This window comes from Pipistrellus hanaki (assembly GCF_964339955.1).
Source record: "Pipistrellus hanaki genome assembly, chromosome: 2".
Lineage (NCBI taxonomy): Eukaryota > Metazoa > Chordata > Mammalia > Chiroptera > Vespertilionidae > Pipistrellus > Pipistrellus hanaki.
In genome coordinates this window covers 4,166,915-4,183,698 of record NC_140504.1, presented here as the reverse complement: position 1 = coordinate 4,183,698, position 16,784 = coordinate 4,166,915, and the positions used below count along the sequence as shown (strand labels likewise).

At 45.7% G+C, this 16,784-nt stretch overlaps 1 protein-coding gene and 1 long non-coding RNA gene across 3 annotated transcripts; both read right to left on the bottom strand.

The window, feature by feature from the left end:
* Positions 1-2,003: 2,003 nt before the first annotated feature.
* On the bottom strand, positions 2,004-13,840 carry LOC311617282 (guided entry of tail-anchored proteins factor 1). Of its 2 annotated transcripts, XM_084873718.1 has the most exons (5): positions 13,644-13,836; positions 9,393-9,558; positions 7,256-7,323; positions 4,854-4,968; positions 2,004-2,949 (listed from the first exon to the last, which is right to left on the bottom strand). In XM_084873718.1, exons 1-5 carry the CDS (start codon positions 13,743-13,745, stop codon positions 2,876-2,878), a joined length of 525 nt encoding a protein of 174 aa, XP_084729844.1. In that variant the 5' UTR covers positions 13,746-13,836; the 3' UTR covers positions 2,004-2,875. The 2 variants fall into 2 exon arrangements, with proteins under 2 accessions (XP_084729844.1, XP_084729845.1); XM_084873719.1 differs by lacking the exons at positions 2,004-2,949; positions 4,854-4,968; positions 7,256-7,323 and adding an exon at positions 5,634-7,255 and having other exon boundaries at positions 13,644-13,840.
* LOC311617298 lies at positions 7,973-9,386 on the bottom strand. Its single transcript, XR_014794102.1, has 2 exons — positions 9,296-9,386; positions 7,973-8,418 (listed from the first exon to the last, which is right to left on the bottom strand). It is a non-coding gene; the product is annotated as an uncharacterized lncRNA (long non-coding RNA).
* Positions 13,841-16,784: the final 2,944 nt, after the last annotated feature.

Below are 16,784 nucleotides of genomic sequence, written 5' to 3'. Positions count from 1 at the left end.
AACACTCAGCACCACTGACCGAAGAAAAGAGACTGACTGAATTGGTCCACAAAACATTTTAATTCCAGTATATTTTAAATGGGAAAAATTTCACTAATAGAAGTTGTTAAGATTTCAGATTGCTTTTAGTCTGTTCACTGAGAATGAAGACATATTTTAAAAATATTAAGAAGAAATTCCGGTACGCTGTGCTCCTGCTATAAAAAAGCTAACAAGGCCGAAACCAGTTTGGCTCAGTGGATAGAGCGCAGTAGGGGGCATGCAGGAGGCAGTTGACAATGATTCCCTATCATCATTGATGTTTCGATATCTCTCTCCCTCTTCCTTCCTCTCTGAAATCAATAAAAATATTTTTAAAATAAATAAAACCACACATAACAATATCCATAAATGTATGGGATCATCGGAAGAATCATAAGAAACTGGTAACAGTGGAAAATTGGGTGACACAACAGTAAAAGGATCAGTAGATTTTTTGTGTTTTTTTATTGTTGAAATTATTAGAGATGTCCCCCTTTTCTCCCCACTGACCCTCTCCATACCACACCAGCCTCCAATGAACTTTTAAATATATCCCTTTCTATGTTCTAAATTCAATACCAGGTGTGTTTTTTTCCTCATCTGAGGATATTTTTCCTTTTTTTTTTTTTTTTTTTTTTTTGAGAAAGAGAGTGGGAGAGAGGTAGAGATAGAAACATCAAGGTGAGAGGGACACATCAAATGGTTGCCCCTAGACCCACCCCAACTGGGCCCAGAGAACGAACCTACAACCCAGATACATGCCCTTGACCAGGAATTGAACCCAAGACCCTTAGGTCCAGGGGCCAATGCTCTAACCATTGATCACTGGCCAGGGCAATACCAAGTTTATTATCTATTTTAAAACAATTATGTGAAACATGACAAACATCTAAACTTGCCCTATTGAATCTTCATTAACTATTAATGTGTGTGGAAAGCGTTCACAGCTGTGAAATGTAAATCTTTCCCTCTAGCCTCAGCGAAGTCTGTCAAAATGCAGTACTGAGAGCACATGTGTCAAACACAAGGCCCGCGGGCCAAATCCAGCCCGCCAGGCCTTGCAATGTGGCCCGCACCGCGCTGTCATCACTGCACTCCGCTGTCAGTTTATGACTGTTCAGTAAACCATTCGGCCCGCGATTTAGGCTGGATTTTAGATTTTGGCCCCTTCTCTGATTGAGTTCGACACCCCTAACTGAGAGGATCCATCCTTAGGAGATAAATAAGGGTCTTGTCAGGGGGGCTTTAAGAGGATTAGTGTCCCAAGGACGTCCTGGACATGCATCTGGCAGCTTGATCGTGACTATGCAACCTGTCCAGCTGCCTGCCGCTCACTACAAGTGGGCATCAGACAGTGGCCTCTGCGGACTCTGGACCCTGCCAACTTCCCTGTGCGGCTGCCATCTCCTCCTCAGGTTGGCATCTCACCCTGGTGGCCCCGGGTGCCCTGTGGTGACTGGCAGTGGGAGCTGGAGTCGGGTCCTCACGATGGTGTCTGTAGAAGCACAGCTGTGCTCCTGGCTCCGCATCCTTCCTCACAGCCACGTCCACCTGCTGCAGGGACGTCTGAATGATCAGGGAACCCGAGACCACTCCGGTCACGATAGATAAAGTAACACTGCACTTTGTCATTTCATGGCACAACTGGCAGAAATCACAGTGAGCTCCCTACTGGGTCATTAAGGAACACAAGAAGATGGTCTTTTCAAAACTAGTGATGGAATCTAGCTTTACGGTGCTGCACAGACTTAGTTACTGGTTAAAGCCCTCTGCCCTCTACAAACTGATCATAGCAAATGAGTGGCTGGAAGGAAGGAAGTCATACAAGCACTTGCAAAGATTTTAATTAGTAAAGAAGTGTTTTAAAAATATTTAACAGAATTATACTTTCTGGGCCAAACATGTATCCATTTAAATTCATTTAATCAGGCTTTCTATTTGTTTTTTAACTTTGTTCCGTTCTGTGGAGGACAAATATTAAATGCTTATAAATACACTTTATTGGAAATGCTTTAAGTACAAAACACATAATTCAAACACAAAACAATATGTAATAATCTCATGAATACATTTATAAAACACGGAAATGAAAAAATAACGGCTCCAAATAAGGTGATAATACTCCACAAAGGCTTGCTCAACAGGTGACATTTTAAACCAAAGGTAAGCACAGGCAATGTCAGTTAGTGTTTTTCTTTTAGTGAGACTGCATGAGATTAAAACACCAATCTTCAAATTCTAGTAGTGATATTAAATTGCTTTCTAATCAGGATTACAGTAGTGTGAAGTCTTTAAAGTACTTAAGAGGAAACATTGATTTTCCATTGGCAGTGTGACCTTTAACATATGCCAAGAGAATGCCCAGCCAGTGTGGCTCAGTGGCTGAGCGTCGACCCATGAGCCAGGTCACAATGGATTTCTGGTCAGGGCGCATGCCCAGGTTTCAGGCTTGATCTCCAATAAGGTTCATGCATGAGAAGCAGCCAATGGATAATTTCTCTCATCATTGATGTTTCTATCTCTCTCTCCCTCTCCCTTCCTCTCTCTGAAATCAGTTAAAAAAAAAAAAAAATTTAAATACATCAAGTGTGCAAATCACAAGTAAAAGCGTGTAGATGCCTGTAATGTCACATTTCTCATCACAAACCTGCTGCCTCAATGGCAAGTGTACATATCTAATTCCTATAAGAATCTCACATCAAGTCCAAGAACAGGCAAATCATCCAAAGAACTAGCCTGTGCTCTTTTGTTCCTTAAACAAATAAACAAAAGACAATAAAACAGTATAAGTCAGGTTTTTAACCTAAGTGAAAATTCATTTTTAAAAGTATCAGAGCTGTATTCATCTTCTTTTTCAGCTAAAAGGATGAAGCATAATAGCCACAACTTTGTTACAGACTAAAATCCAGCAGGTAATTCCAACGCCACCTAAAAACAAAGAAATTCCGCATGAGAGCTCCGCCCACATCCCTGCCTCTGCCACCTTCCTCTCAGAGCCTGGTTCCCAGCGTGGGCCCCCCGCCCACAGGGGGCACTGGAGAATGAGTTACGAACAGTGCATTTTTTGCATTTCTTATGGCTCTAGGGGCCTCCTATACAGTATATAAATATGTATTGTGACATATTTATGCCAGTTCTCTATTTTATGTTTTGAACCTTTGCTAATTTTTCATATCACTTCTTTTTTTTCTTTTTCCTTTTTAACAATTTCTTACTGATTTCTTCCTCAATACTTCAGCTGTCCTTCTGTTCTTTTATTTTTCTGTCTATGGACGCCATGTTCACTGGAAGCTTGTTTAGACCAAGCTCCTGGCCTTTTAGGCTTCCTCCACGTGAACAGGAGCTCACTGTTTGAATAATAAGAACTCTATGTCACGGGGAGGGGGAATCAGGACTTCAGAGATGCTCAGGTGGGACATGGGCAAAAAAAGCTTGGGAACCACTGTCTTAGAGGAAGTCAGAGTAGTTCTGTTCTTTCGGAGCAATGCTGGGCTAAGACAGAGTTTGTATTTCATGGGTTCCAATGCATCAGACTTTGATTAATTCACAGGCTGCCTTCCTTACTAAGCAGGACTTATACAGAAAATGAGCACTGGTCTGAATTCCTCTTCTCTGCCAAGAAATACGCTTTATTATTTACGATATTACCAGGTTAGAAGACCACTCTGTGACATTATTTGGTTTTCCCTTCTCAAAGAGCGTCATGAATGAAGCAGTGTGTACCCACACGGGTCTTGTCCCGCTGGTCAGTGAGATGGGCAGACAGGCTGTCAGAGTGGCCAGTGGCCTGCTGGTGGCGGGAAGAGTGGCCTCTCGCACCCGTACTGCCCTCAAGGCCGAGTCCCACAGAGGGGGAGGGGGAGGGGGAGGAGGAGGAGGAGGGGGAGGAGGAGGGGGAGGGAAGCGGTTAAATTAAAAGCCATTCCTTTTAATTTAGTAATTCACCTCCAGTATTGCCACAAATCACAACCAAAAACTGACTGAAAAGGATGTGTGCATTATTCTTGGTAGAAAAAATTTAGGACCTAATTTTTAACAGGAAAATTAGTAAATTATGGCACATCCAAATGAAGAACAGCTATTCAAAATTCCTTAATAAACGTTTACTGATATGGGAGAAGGCTTATAAAAAAAGTAAAAAGGGACAAAAAACTAGACAACCTTAACTATACAAGGGTGGGCAAAAGTAGGTCTACAGTTGTTCCAATGGAATATATAATACAATAAATAATAATACAAGAATAAACTGTGTTTCATGTAGTCATAACTATAAACCTACTTTTGCCCACCCCTGTATAAAAATCAATAGAAAAATATAGCACAATCTAAGAGGGGTTATCCATAGCTAATGAGTTTTCTTTCATTTTTCTTTTATCTTTATTCATCCTACAGTGACGTGTACTACTTTTAACATGCACAAGAAATTATCTTGCACGTATAAAAAAGTGGCCGAGAGCCACAAATGCCCTCGCTGTGCCTAGAATTGAAAAGAGGCCGCAGAGCCTGGGCACTAGAAGTCGTGTTTGGATAAGCAGGCTACCAGCTGCAGGGTGGGCTCACTGGTCAGTCCAGAAGCAGACGTGGCCTGAGCTCTAGCTCTGCTAGTTAACATTTCGGTGGCCACGGACAAGGTCAAGACCGTCTCTGGACCTGCATTTCCTCACGGCCAGCCCTCAAGGCTGAGACACACGGCCCTCCCCCGCTTCTCTCCCCCCTCTCCCCGCCCCCCACCACCTCTCCCTCGGTGAAATGGATGAAGAGGTGGAGGTGACTTAACCTCCACACACCCCTCCTGAGCCTCTCTCCCCCGCTGTGTCCCAGGAAGCCCGTACCTGCCACTCTGGTGGGAAAGGCCACCAGCCGGTCGAGCGGAGTGATCCACTTAGTGGGCACCACAGCCACGGGCACGGAGTAGTACTTCCAGATGAGGGAGACCATCAGGGCGGCCTGCGGAGACGCGGTGCTGAGTGCAAGCCGCAGGCAGTGAGGACGCTCCGCAGCCCAGTCCCTGCAGCCCCCAGCGCCGGTGCCATGCACCGCTGACCTGGCACAACCTGGTGAGCGGCACTGACCTCACACACTCAAAACTCCCCAAAAACATAACTAATAGCCCAGTGCTGAGAAACAGCTGACTAGCACATATTTTATGTTATAGATTTCATATACTGTGCTCTTACTACTAAGCTAGAGAAAAGAAATGTTAAGGAAATTATAAGGAAGAGAAAATACAAATATATCTTTTATATATTCATGATACATTTTTATTAATATCTTCAATATTTCTAGGCTATTCAGTGGTTCACCTGTGAGTTTTGTCAAATTTTTAACAAATCTGCCGAAACCGGTTTGGCTCAGTGGTAGAGCGTCGGTCTGCGGACTGAAAGGTCCCAGGTTCGATTCCGGTCAGGGGCATGTACGTTGCTGCGGGCACATCCCCGGTAGGGGATGTGCAGGAGGCGGCTGGTCGATGTTTCTCTCTCATCGACGTTTCTGGCTCTCTATCTCTCTCCCTTCCTCTCTGTAAAAAAATCAATAAAAAAAATTTTTTTTCAACAAATCTAAAAAAAAAATTCCCAATATATTAATTGAAAAAAAAAAAAATCCACATATAAGTGGACCCATGCAGTTCAAACCCATGTTGTTTGAACATCGACTAAATACACTATTAAATTAGCCGATAAATAACGAAGGTTCCCCTTAACACAAGTGTTCTTTTCCCAGTGAATACCTCTTTTAAATAGACTCTGCTAAATGCACAGTACGAGGGACAAAAGCAACCTTACGCCTCCAGATCCCTGAAAAAGTAGTTACTGCTCCATCCCCACTCACGCTGGCGGCCTCTTGCATTCCGCTGCCACTTAACTGGTGGGGAGAGAAGATCTCAGTCCTCTCCCCAGCAGCTTTCCCTCAGTTGTCTTCTGTCCCTCTGGCCTGAATATTCACCCCAGCATGCCCTGAAAGAGGGCCTCCGGCACTGGGCAGTAGCTCAGTTTGTTAGATATTGTCCCAGCACCCAGGGGCGGACCGTCCAGCCCTCGGGCCATACAAGACCAGCAAAACCATGGGGGCTGGCCCTATTAAGGCATCAGGGGTGAGTTAATTAAATGTCTGACCACACACAGCAGGCTCATTTTTAAGTCAATAATTTTTTTAATATATATTTTATTGAATTTTTACAGAGAGGAAGAGAGAGGGACAGAGAGCCAGAAACATCAATGAGAGAGAATCATCGATCAGCTGCCTCTTGCACACCCCCTACTGGGGATGTGCCCGTAACCAAGGTACATGCCCTTGACCAGAACTGAACCTGGGACCTTTCAGTCCACAGGCCGACGCTCTATCCACTGAGCCAAACCGGTTTGGCTAAGTCGATAATTTTGTATGGCTCCCGAAAGATGTTACAAATATCCCAATGGCCCTTGCAGGAAAAGGTCCCCACACCCGCAATATGCCAAGATTGTGGGTTCAATCCCCAGCCAGAGCACATACAAGAAGCAACCAAGGAATGCCTAAATAAGTGGAACAACAAGTTGATGTCTCTGACTCTGTCTCTCTCTCTCTCTGTCTCTCTCTAAAATCAATAAATTTAAATTATTATTTTTTTAATTAAAAGAGGGCCTCTGGCTTAATGTCAGTCCCTGGAGAAACCTATCTCCCATCAGTGACAGCGCCTCAGGATCAATGTGCTTTCTATAACCAAATAGCCTGCGTCCTTCACCCCCGTCCGCGTCATCATACACTGACCCTGAGAGGTCATTCAGAGCAGCCACCGCAGATCCGCAGCCTCAGGTAAAGCGAGTAAAAGTCCCCCATCAGAAAGCTGTGAGGCAGAGGCCCTGGGCTTTAGTGACAATAACGGTCCCCTACCCGGAGAGTCCACAGTCACCTTCCCGTCTGTACACCGGAAGCAACAGCCAAAATCACTGACCATCTCAGAAAACACAATTTCCAAATAAGCTTCTCTCACTTCACCCCCAGCCTCCCAAGCCTGCGCTGGAGCCAAGGCCACATAAAGAACTCCAGGGGAGGGGCTTAGGCGTTCGTTTGCTTAAAAATCCCGAGAGTTAACACTAACCAAGAGAAAGCCTTTCCGTCTGACTTATAAATTCAGAGTTTCGGAGTGACATGCTTGCAGGACACTCAGCACAGCAGCTGAAGGTGGAGAAACCTCGATTCCAGGGGCTGGAGAGGCCATTACCGGCTTTAATGAGCCGGTGACACACAGGACACTCACCTGCAATATGTAGAAAGCAACACTCATGACCCACTTTATCTTGGCCAACTGAGCTGTCCGTGCTTTCACTGAAAGAAAAACAGGATGAAATCATTATATCAGCCCTAAAAAGGGAAGAAAATATTCAACTACACAGAAGTGCTATTTTGTCTCACAAAATATTGTTTAATTATGCATGTAAATATAAAATAGAATGTCTTACGTCACCCACTATGCTATTATTTAAAATGGAGCTCAGCCAAAGTGGCTCAGTGGTTGAGCATCAACCTATGAACCAGGAGGTCACAGTTCAATTCCCAGTTAGGACACAAGCCCGAACTGCAGGCTTGACCCGGTGTGGGGTGTGCAGGAGGCAGCTGATCAATGATTACCCCTCATCATTAATGTTTCTCTCTCTCTCCCTCTCCTTTCCCCTCTGAAATCCATGAAATTATTTTTCAAACATTAAAAATAAAATAGAATCACACACAGATTTGGAAATGTGCAGCTTTAATTTAAAAAAACCTTAAAGCACCCTAACCAGTTTGGCTCACTGGATAGAACATCGGCCTGCAGACTGAAGGGTCCCGGGTTCGATTCCAGTCAATGTACCTTGATTTCGGGCACATCCACAGTAGGGGGTATGCAGGAGGCAGCTGACCAATGTTTCTAACTCTCTATCCCTCTCCCTTCTTCTCTGTAAAAAAATCAATAAAATATATACTATTTTAAAAAAAAAAACAAAAAAAAACCTTAAAGCTATTCATCTAGCCTCACTGGTATGGCTCAATAGTTGAGCATCAACCTATGAACCAGGAGATCACAGTTCAATTCCAGGTCAGAGCACACGCCCAGGTTGCTGGCTCAATCCCCAGTCTGAGGCAAGCAGGAGGCAGCCAATCAATGATGCTCTCTCATCTCTGATATTTCTATCTCTCTCTCCCTCTCCCTTGCTCTCTGAATCAATATATTTTTTAGAAACAGCTATTCATCTAAATCAGAGATTCTTTTCACAATGCACCTACCGATCAAAAGGACTAAGGGTTCTTCCTGATTCCCCGGTTTACACTGTACACTAATCCAGAAAGGAGGCGAACTGCCTGGGTGCTGGGCAGGCCCCTCTGTCTGTTCACTAGCCATGCAGACGGCTCTCTCACAGCGCATGCTCTCAGCACACAGGTGCCCTGGAAACATCATCGCCATCACAGCAGACTGTTAGGGACAGTGGCAAACATCAAAATGAGGAAGACCTGAGCCCCAGCCTGAGTCTACACTCGGATAGCACTTTTTAGAGAACAGAATAAGAAAGCCTCTGAGACCCTAACCGGTTTGACTCAGTGGACAGAGCATTGGCCTGCAGACTAAAGGGTCCCGGGTTCAATTCCAGTCAAGAGCACAGGCCCGGGTTGCAAGCTCGATTCCCACTAGGGGGCGTGCAGGAGGCAGCCAATCAACGATTCCCTCTCATCACTGATGTTTCTACCTCTGTCTCCTTCTCCCTTCCTCTCTGAAATTGATAAAAATATCTATATTTATTTTTAAAGAAAGCTCCTGAGTATCCCTGTAAGATTCTTTTCTAGGCTTCTCTCAGAAAAGTGTTGAATTTGAAAATGACAACCTATGAAGTTAGCTCTGAAGAAACCCTAAGAGTATCCTGAATGTTTCTGTTAAAAAGCGAAGGTTCACCAGCAAAATAAAGTAATTATTATGATTGGGTTTCTTCTAGACAACTTCAAAGTTTATACCAACATTTAGAACAGGGGTCTTCAAACTACGGCCCGCGGGCCACATGCAGCCCCCAGGGGAGTCTGATCCGGCCCGCCAGGTTTTTTGGGCAGTGAGCGCAGCCGAGGTGTTACAGTAGGAATTAGTAGTTCATATAGTCCGGCCCTCCAGCTCTCTGAGGGACCGTGATCTGGCCCCCACTTTAAAAAGTTTGAAGACCCCTGATTTAGAACATCCAAGAATCAGTGCAATGTATTCCACGAATCCTTACAGAAAAGATTTCTCTAGGAATCGGCTCTTATGAAACTTTCCAAAAACTACAAATGAGAACAGTACCATGAGGGGAGCATTTGAGGTCTTGCTTCCCGGCAATGTCATCGGTTTGGCTCAAATAAACTTATAAAAATTCAAAACAAAACAAAAAAAACTGCACCATGAGTTTTGAGCTTATCTGTCATCTTGTTGATCTTTCTTTCCAGCCTGGCATATCTGGCGAACTCGTCCATCATGTTGACAGTGGCAAGTTCCTGCTTCATGTCCTGGATCTCCGCTCTCATCTGAGACTCCTGCTCTGCATCCTTCTGCAGCACCCTGGACATCTGGCGGAGGGACAGCAGGGATCAGTGCCTTTCCACATGGGGTACAATCCTTCCTCACCTCCACCATCCTCCCTGCCGCCTCTCTCGCCTGGGCAGGCTGCCCTTTTCCTAGATAGCCAGCCCCTGCTGCCTGGCCCTGGTCCTGCCCTCTACAACTGCAAACAAAAAACCTCCCTTCTGCCCAACCTGCATGGCTCAGTGTTTGAGAGTCAGGTATGAACTAGGAGGTCAGGGTTCTATTCCTGGTCGGGGCGCATGTCTGGGTTGTGGGGGCATGCAGCAGGCAGCCAATCAATGATTCTCTCATCATTGATGTTTCTTTTTTTAAAATATATTTTTATTGATTTTTTACAGAGAAGAAGGGAGAGAGAGTTAGAAACATCGATGAGAGAATCATCGATCAGCTGCCTCCTGCACACTCTCCACTGGGGATATGCCCGCAACTAAGGTACATGCCCTTGACCGGAATCGAACCCGGGACCCTTCAGTCCCCAAGCCGACGCTCTATCCATTGAGCCAAAATGGTTTCGGCTGTCCTTTTACTTTTAAAAAAAAATAAGATAAAATAAATGATGAATAGCCGCCCTTACGGGGCAGCAGCTCAGCCGATCCAGACTGCAGCAATAACCTCTGTGACAGTGTGGTGTAGGCGGGTGGAGAAGCCTGACGTAACCGGTCTTATGTACCGCTGCTGGCATCCCCACATACACACTTCAGCTCCCCCTCAGCTAAGGAGAAATGGCAAACAATTCACAGAGGAACGTAAAGCACAGCCTCTGAGAACTGAGGTTAGTTGCATGTGGCTCCAACATGAGGTGAAATGGGATGGGTACATAGGAAGAATGGAGGGAGAATGAAAGATGAACAGTTACCCCACAAAATGGAAGACAACATCTGCAAATCGTGTGGACTAAAGAGTTCGAATCCAGAATATATAAAATTCTCCTGATGCAACAACAGAAAAAACAAAACAGGCCCTCACAGCTGCTGTGGCCGACAGAGGGCGCTCTTCCCCTGGGGACAGCTCTGGTGCCCAATTTAAAAATGGTATAAGGGCTTGAATAGACATTTCTCTAAAGAAGAGATACAAATGGCCATAAGCACAAGAAATGATGTCCCATATCACTAATCATAAGGAGAAATGTAAATCAAAACCACAATGAGCCAAAACTGGTTTGGCTCAGTGGATAGAGTGTCAGCCTGTGGTCTAAAAGGTCCCAGGTTCAATTCCAGTCAAGGGCATGTATCTTGGCTGCGGGCACATCCCCAGTAGGGAGTGTGCAGGGGGCAGCTGATCAATGTTTCTATCCCTCTCCCTTTCTCTCCGTAAAAAATCAATAATATATATATTTTTTAAAACACAATGATATACCATTTTGCACTCAAAGCAACAACCTAACATGACAGGTGGTGGAGAATGTGGAGAAACTGCAACTCTTGTGCAGCGCTGGTAAGAATGTAAATGGTGCAGCTGCTGTGAAAAATAGAAGGGTAGTTTCTCAAAAAAATTAAATGTGGAGTTATCATATGATCCAGCAATTCCATTTCTGGGTATTTACCTAAAAGAATTGAAAACAAAGACTCGCACAGATATTTGTACACCAATGTTCGTTCTATCAGCACTACTCACAATAGCCAAAAGGTGAAAACCCAAATGTCCATCTAAAGACGGACACGTAAACACAAGTAGGACATACATATAATGGACTAATATTCAGCCATAAAAAAGAATGCAGTCCTAACACTCACTACAAGGAAGAAACCTAAAGACATTATGATACGCGAAATAAGCCAGTCACAAAATGACAAATACTGGACTATTTCACTTATATGAGGTACTTAGAGTCGTCAAATTCAGAGAGACAGAAAGTGGAATGGTGGGTGCCAGGAAGAGAGAGAATAGGAGTTAGTGTTTAATGGGTACAGTTTCAGTTTAAGAAAATGAAAAACTGAAAAAAAAAAAAAAAAAAAGAAGAAGAAAAATTTCTGGAGATGGATGGTGGTGATAGCTGCACACCATGTGAATGGACTTAGTGACACTGAACTTTACACCTAAAAATGGTTAAAATTATTACATGTATACTAGAGGCCCAGGGCACGAAATTCGTGCACGGGGTAGGGGGTCGGGAAGTGTCCCTCAGCCTGGCCTGCAGCTGCTCCAGTCCAGGACCCTTTGGGGGATGTCCAACTACCTCTCACAATCCAGGACCGCTGGCTCCTAACTGCTCGCCTGCCTGCCTGCCTAATCAGCTCTAACTGCTCCCCTGCTGGCCTGATTGGCCCTAACTGCCTCTGCCCCGCCCCCCACCAGAAAAACAGGTGCAGGCACAGCCACTGGTGCCCAGGACTGCAGGGTGGACAGCTTGTCCCTCCCCTGGGCCGCAGCCTGGCTGGTCCCCATGCCTCTCTCCCCAGTGTTGAGTGTCTGAGCCGTTCTGGTATGAGGGCCTGAAGACCATTTGCATATTAGCTCTTTATTATATAGGAGGATGTATGGATCACCATAATTTCTTTTAAATATATATTTTTATTGATTTTTTACAGAGAGAAGGGAGAGGAATAGAGAGTTAGAAAGCTGCCTCATGCACACACCCCCAATGGAGATGTGCCCACAGCCAAGGTACATGCCCTTGACCAGAACTGAACCTGGAACCCTTCAGTCCGCAGGCCGATGCTCTATCCACTGAGCCAAAAACAGTTAAGGCATAATTTTTTTAAAAGAAGAAAAACGGCCAGGGCACAGCTCTTCAAGAGTCGTTCATGCAATTATAAGAACTTGGGACATGATCTTAAAGACCAGGCAGCATGAGGAAAGATTCTGCAGGGGCGCTAAGAGAGGTCTCTGTGCCTCAGAACATGAGGGCCTCCGGTGTTACACAAAACAAGCTCTCAGTGAATGCTGATTGGACAAAACACAAAAACAGTAGAAATCCTGCCAGTCTTAAACACCCATCGCCAGCAGCAGTTTGTCTCAGGAGAGCAAAGCAGGGAGAACTGAGTTTCCAGAATAATGCTGCAGGCCCTGCACCCAATGTCCAAGGTCTCAGTCCGGGTCAGACAGCCCCTCACTACCACGGTGGGCCAATAGAGGGCGCCCTTCCCCAGGGAACAGCTCAGGTTTCTCCCACACATCCCCAAAGTTGCCACGGGAGGAGCAGAAGTAAGAGATCACAAAACAAGAATCAAGCTTCGGCCCTAGCTGGTTTGGCTCAAAGGACAGAGTGTCGACCTGCGGACTGAAGGGTCCCAGGTTCAATTCCGATCTAGGGCACAGGCCCGGGTTGCAGCTCGATCCCCAGAAGGGGGTGTGTAGGAGGCAGCTGATCAATGATTCTCTCCCATCATCGATGTTTCTCTCTCTCCTCCTCCTCTCCTTCCTCTCTGAAGTCAATAAAGAACTATATTTTTAAAAAAGAATCAAACTTCCGACCCAACGGTCCCTAACTGGACGCCTATCTGAGTCAGACCCTCTGGGAGGTCAAGGAATTGGGGAGGACCTGCACCTCTCACCGCAGCCACGACAGCTGGACACGAGGTAAGGCACTCGCCCTTGGCAAGGTGCCCGCTGAGACGGCGCTGCCCTGAAGAAAGGTGGCACCACACCATCCTGCGGCTCTGAGTCCACACTGCCAACCACCCCACCCCCAGAATGGGGCTCCTGCACCCTTAGATCCATCTCTCCGGGACCTGCGAGAAGACCCAGGCTCCGGCAACCCCTGGGCGCCGCGCTGCTCCGGGCACTGTGCCCCTAGCAGCCGGGGCCGCCGGATGCCTCCCGAGCGAGGAAATAACGGAAATGGGGGGGGGGGAGGGGCACTAGGAACGCCAACCCGAACATTGCTGCCACCTGAAAACTGGCCCAGTGTTGCCAGGGGTTCCTCTTACGTATGTATGTATGTATGTATGTATGTATGTATGCATGTATGTGTGTGTGTGAGTATTTCTTAAAACACGGAAGGGTCCACCCGAGACGCTTCCGCGGGCCGAATGCGGCCATCGCGCGGCCGATTGGAGAGCCCCTTCTGAGCCCGGTTCGGGGGGACTGAGGCCGGGCCCCCGGCCCCCGGAAGGCGGCGGCCACTTACGAAGGAGGAGAAGGACGGGAGGAGGATCCTGAGGACGTTGCACCCAAACACGAAGCACAGGACCAGCAGCCACGCCCAGTGGTCGGCCTCCACGGCGCTCATCCCCGCGGCGTGAGCTCGGCTCCCGCGGAAGCCGGGACCCGGCCGGCGCTCGCCCCGCGCCTGCGCACTGCGGCCGAGCCCGCTGCGCCTGCGCCCTGAGGCCGAGCCCGCTGCGCCTGCGCACTGGGCGCGCTGGCAGGGAGGCGGGGCCGTCGTTCCCACCAGGTCCCCGTTTACACCTTCTCCATGGCCTTCCCGGCTTCCGTAGTCTCCTCGCACCCATCCCTCTGCTCCCAGGAGACCAGTTTCCTAAACTATGGTGGTTTGGGTACCACTGTCTCTAGTTTGGGTGCATCTGCAAACCACTTGTGTTATTATGCACTACTCCCTTTACATTGATTCACTCTTATTTTATTTAAAATAAACCTTTCTAGAAATAGAAAACTACCATGATTATAGTGGCAGGTATCTGTAAAGAGAAACGTTTTGGAGTTATATGCAAAATGTATTTTTACAAGTCAAAACCAAACACTGTAACGATTTCCAAAACTGCATACCTAATTAAAAAGCAGTTTACAATCAGCCTGTAATAAACTAGTTACCCTACATATAGGTGAAAACGGGGTATTACAGCAAAAGAACACCAATTCATATTTATGAATAGTAAATAAAAGATGTCTAGCTGCCTCTTCTGCTGTGATCGGAGTCTGAGAACTAAAACCCGATTAAAATGCTTCCTGGAGCGGTGGTTCTACAAATTTCTGTTTCAAGAAAAACACGAGAAGCTAAGCTACTTAATTGCAGAGTGAGTTCTTTCTGTGGAAACACATCTTGGCTGGTCGGTGATGCTGAAAATGACCAAAAGCCTGGCATGGAGTCTGCCTCTCCTCCATAGCCTTCCCTCCAGCACATGCAGCCAGGCTACTGGCTCCTCTACACACTAGGGGTGTCGAACTCAATCAGAGAAGGGGCCAAAATCTAAAATCCAGCCTAAATCGCGGGCCGAATGGTTTACTGAACAGTCATAAACTGACAATGTCATAAACTGACAGCGGAGTGCAGTGATGACAGCGCTGTGCAGGCCACATTGCAAGGCCTGGCGGGCTGGATTTGGCCCGCGGGCCTTGTGTTTGACACATGTGCACTAGAGATTTAGAAGAATTTACAGCCCAAACTGGCTCAGTGGTAGAGCATTGGTCTGCGGACTGAAAGGTCCCAGGTTCGATTCAGGTCAAGGGCATCTACCTTGGTTGTAGGCACATCCCTGGTAGGGGGTGTGCAAGAGGCAGCTGATCGATGTTTCTCTCTCATCGATGTTTCTAGCTATCTCTCTCCCTTCCTCTCTGTAAATAATCAATAAAATATATTTTTTTTTAAAAAGAATTTACAGGGAGAAACCACCTCATGGAAAGTGATGGCAGCTCCCCCTCTGTCTCTACCGTTTGAGCTGAAGAGGAGAGTTTCAGCTGTTCCCTACCGCTACCACACACTATTACATCCTCCCAGAAAGAGGCTCACCAATTCCTGGTGAGGCAAGAATTTGACATAAAACAAAAACACACCAGAGAAATGTCCCTGACTGTGCAGCAGTGAGGGGAGAGGACCTGCCTTCAGGAGAAACCCACCCTGAGTAACTCAGCTCTCCCTATCGCTTCATTTGGACAGGGCTCAAAAGCAGCAAATGGAAGGCTGACTTTTCCTAACATGTGGAAAGAAAATGTGAAAGCCAAGACATCTCAGGAGAAAACAGTCTAGATCTAGTAACCAGAGATGTGCTCAAAACTGAGTGCCTTAGAGGCAGTTGCTGAGGACAGCCAGCACAAAGTGGATTCTTCTCAAGACAAGCAACCCAGAGGCAGCACTGAACTACAAGGTGAAACAAAGATGGCCTCAGCTATTCCCAAAATAGTGAGAACAGAGAGTACAAGAAGAAACAATTTAGCAGGAATCGACTTACCTATTCTTTGGTTTGCCCACTTGAATGGGCAAATGAAAATAATGATGACCACGACAGTGATGATGATGATGATGATGATGATGATGATATACAGTGCTGAGTCAAAGAGCAGACTGACAATCTTTCCAGAATGAATTAAGTAAAATCTGCAGTGTTTATTTTGGTGACTGGCACCAAATAAGCTCAGGGAGTTACCTTGAATGCACAGATGTATAGCCATCATATTTTTCATTAGCTGTCACAGAAATGACAGGTTGGCAGTCTGTTTTAAGATCCAGGATAACAATGAATGAAGTATGAGGATTTCTTAGGAAATTGAATTCTAGCATAACTGAGTATTCAAGTATTCCCTTTCTGTGCACACACATGTATGTATTGTATATGTGTATGTGTGTGTGAGGAGCTACTCAGTATGAAAAACATAACATTGTAATTTGAGCTATTTTACTCTTTTTAACTTGTTAAAAAATATGAAAAATGTTAGATGCAAATGTTAAAGTATATGTAAAAACAGCACTGTTGATGTTGCTAGGTATAAATAAAAAAGATATTGCTGATTAGTTGTTGAATAACATTGGGAATATACAAAATGCCCCTTAAAATAGTTAGTTGTACGTTATGTAAATTTCACCTAAATTTTTAAAAACTGCTAGAACCACCCTGGCTGTGTAGTTGTTGGTTAGAGCATTGATGGCAGAAGCCAAGGTTGTTGGTTCCATCCCAGGTCAGGGCATATATAAGAATCAACCAATAAATGCATAAATGGAACAATAAATTGATCTCTCTCTCTCCCTAAAATCAATTTTAAAAAATAATTGCTAGTGCCCTAGCCAGTTTGGCTCAGTGGATAGAGCGTTAGCCTGTGGACTGAAGGGTCCCGGGTTTCATTCCGGTCAAGGGCACATGCTTGGGCTGTGGGCTCTGTACAATGTGCAGGAGGCAGCCAATCAATGATTCCCTCTCATCACTGATGTTTCTCTCTCTCTCTTCCTCTCCATTCCTCTCTAAAATCAATAAAAATTAAAAAAAAATAATTGCTAGAACCAAATAACCTTAATTTTTTTTATTTTAGTGTTCCCAGAGTGCCTCAGTTGGTTGAGTGCCCTCCCATACATCAAACAGTTGGGTTTGATTGCCATTCG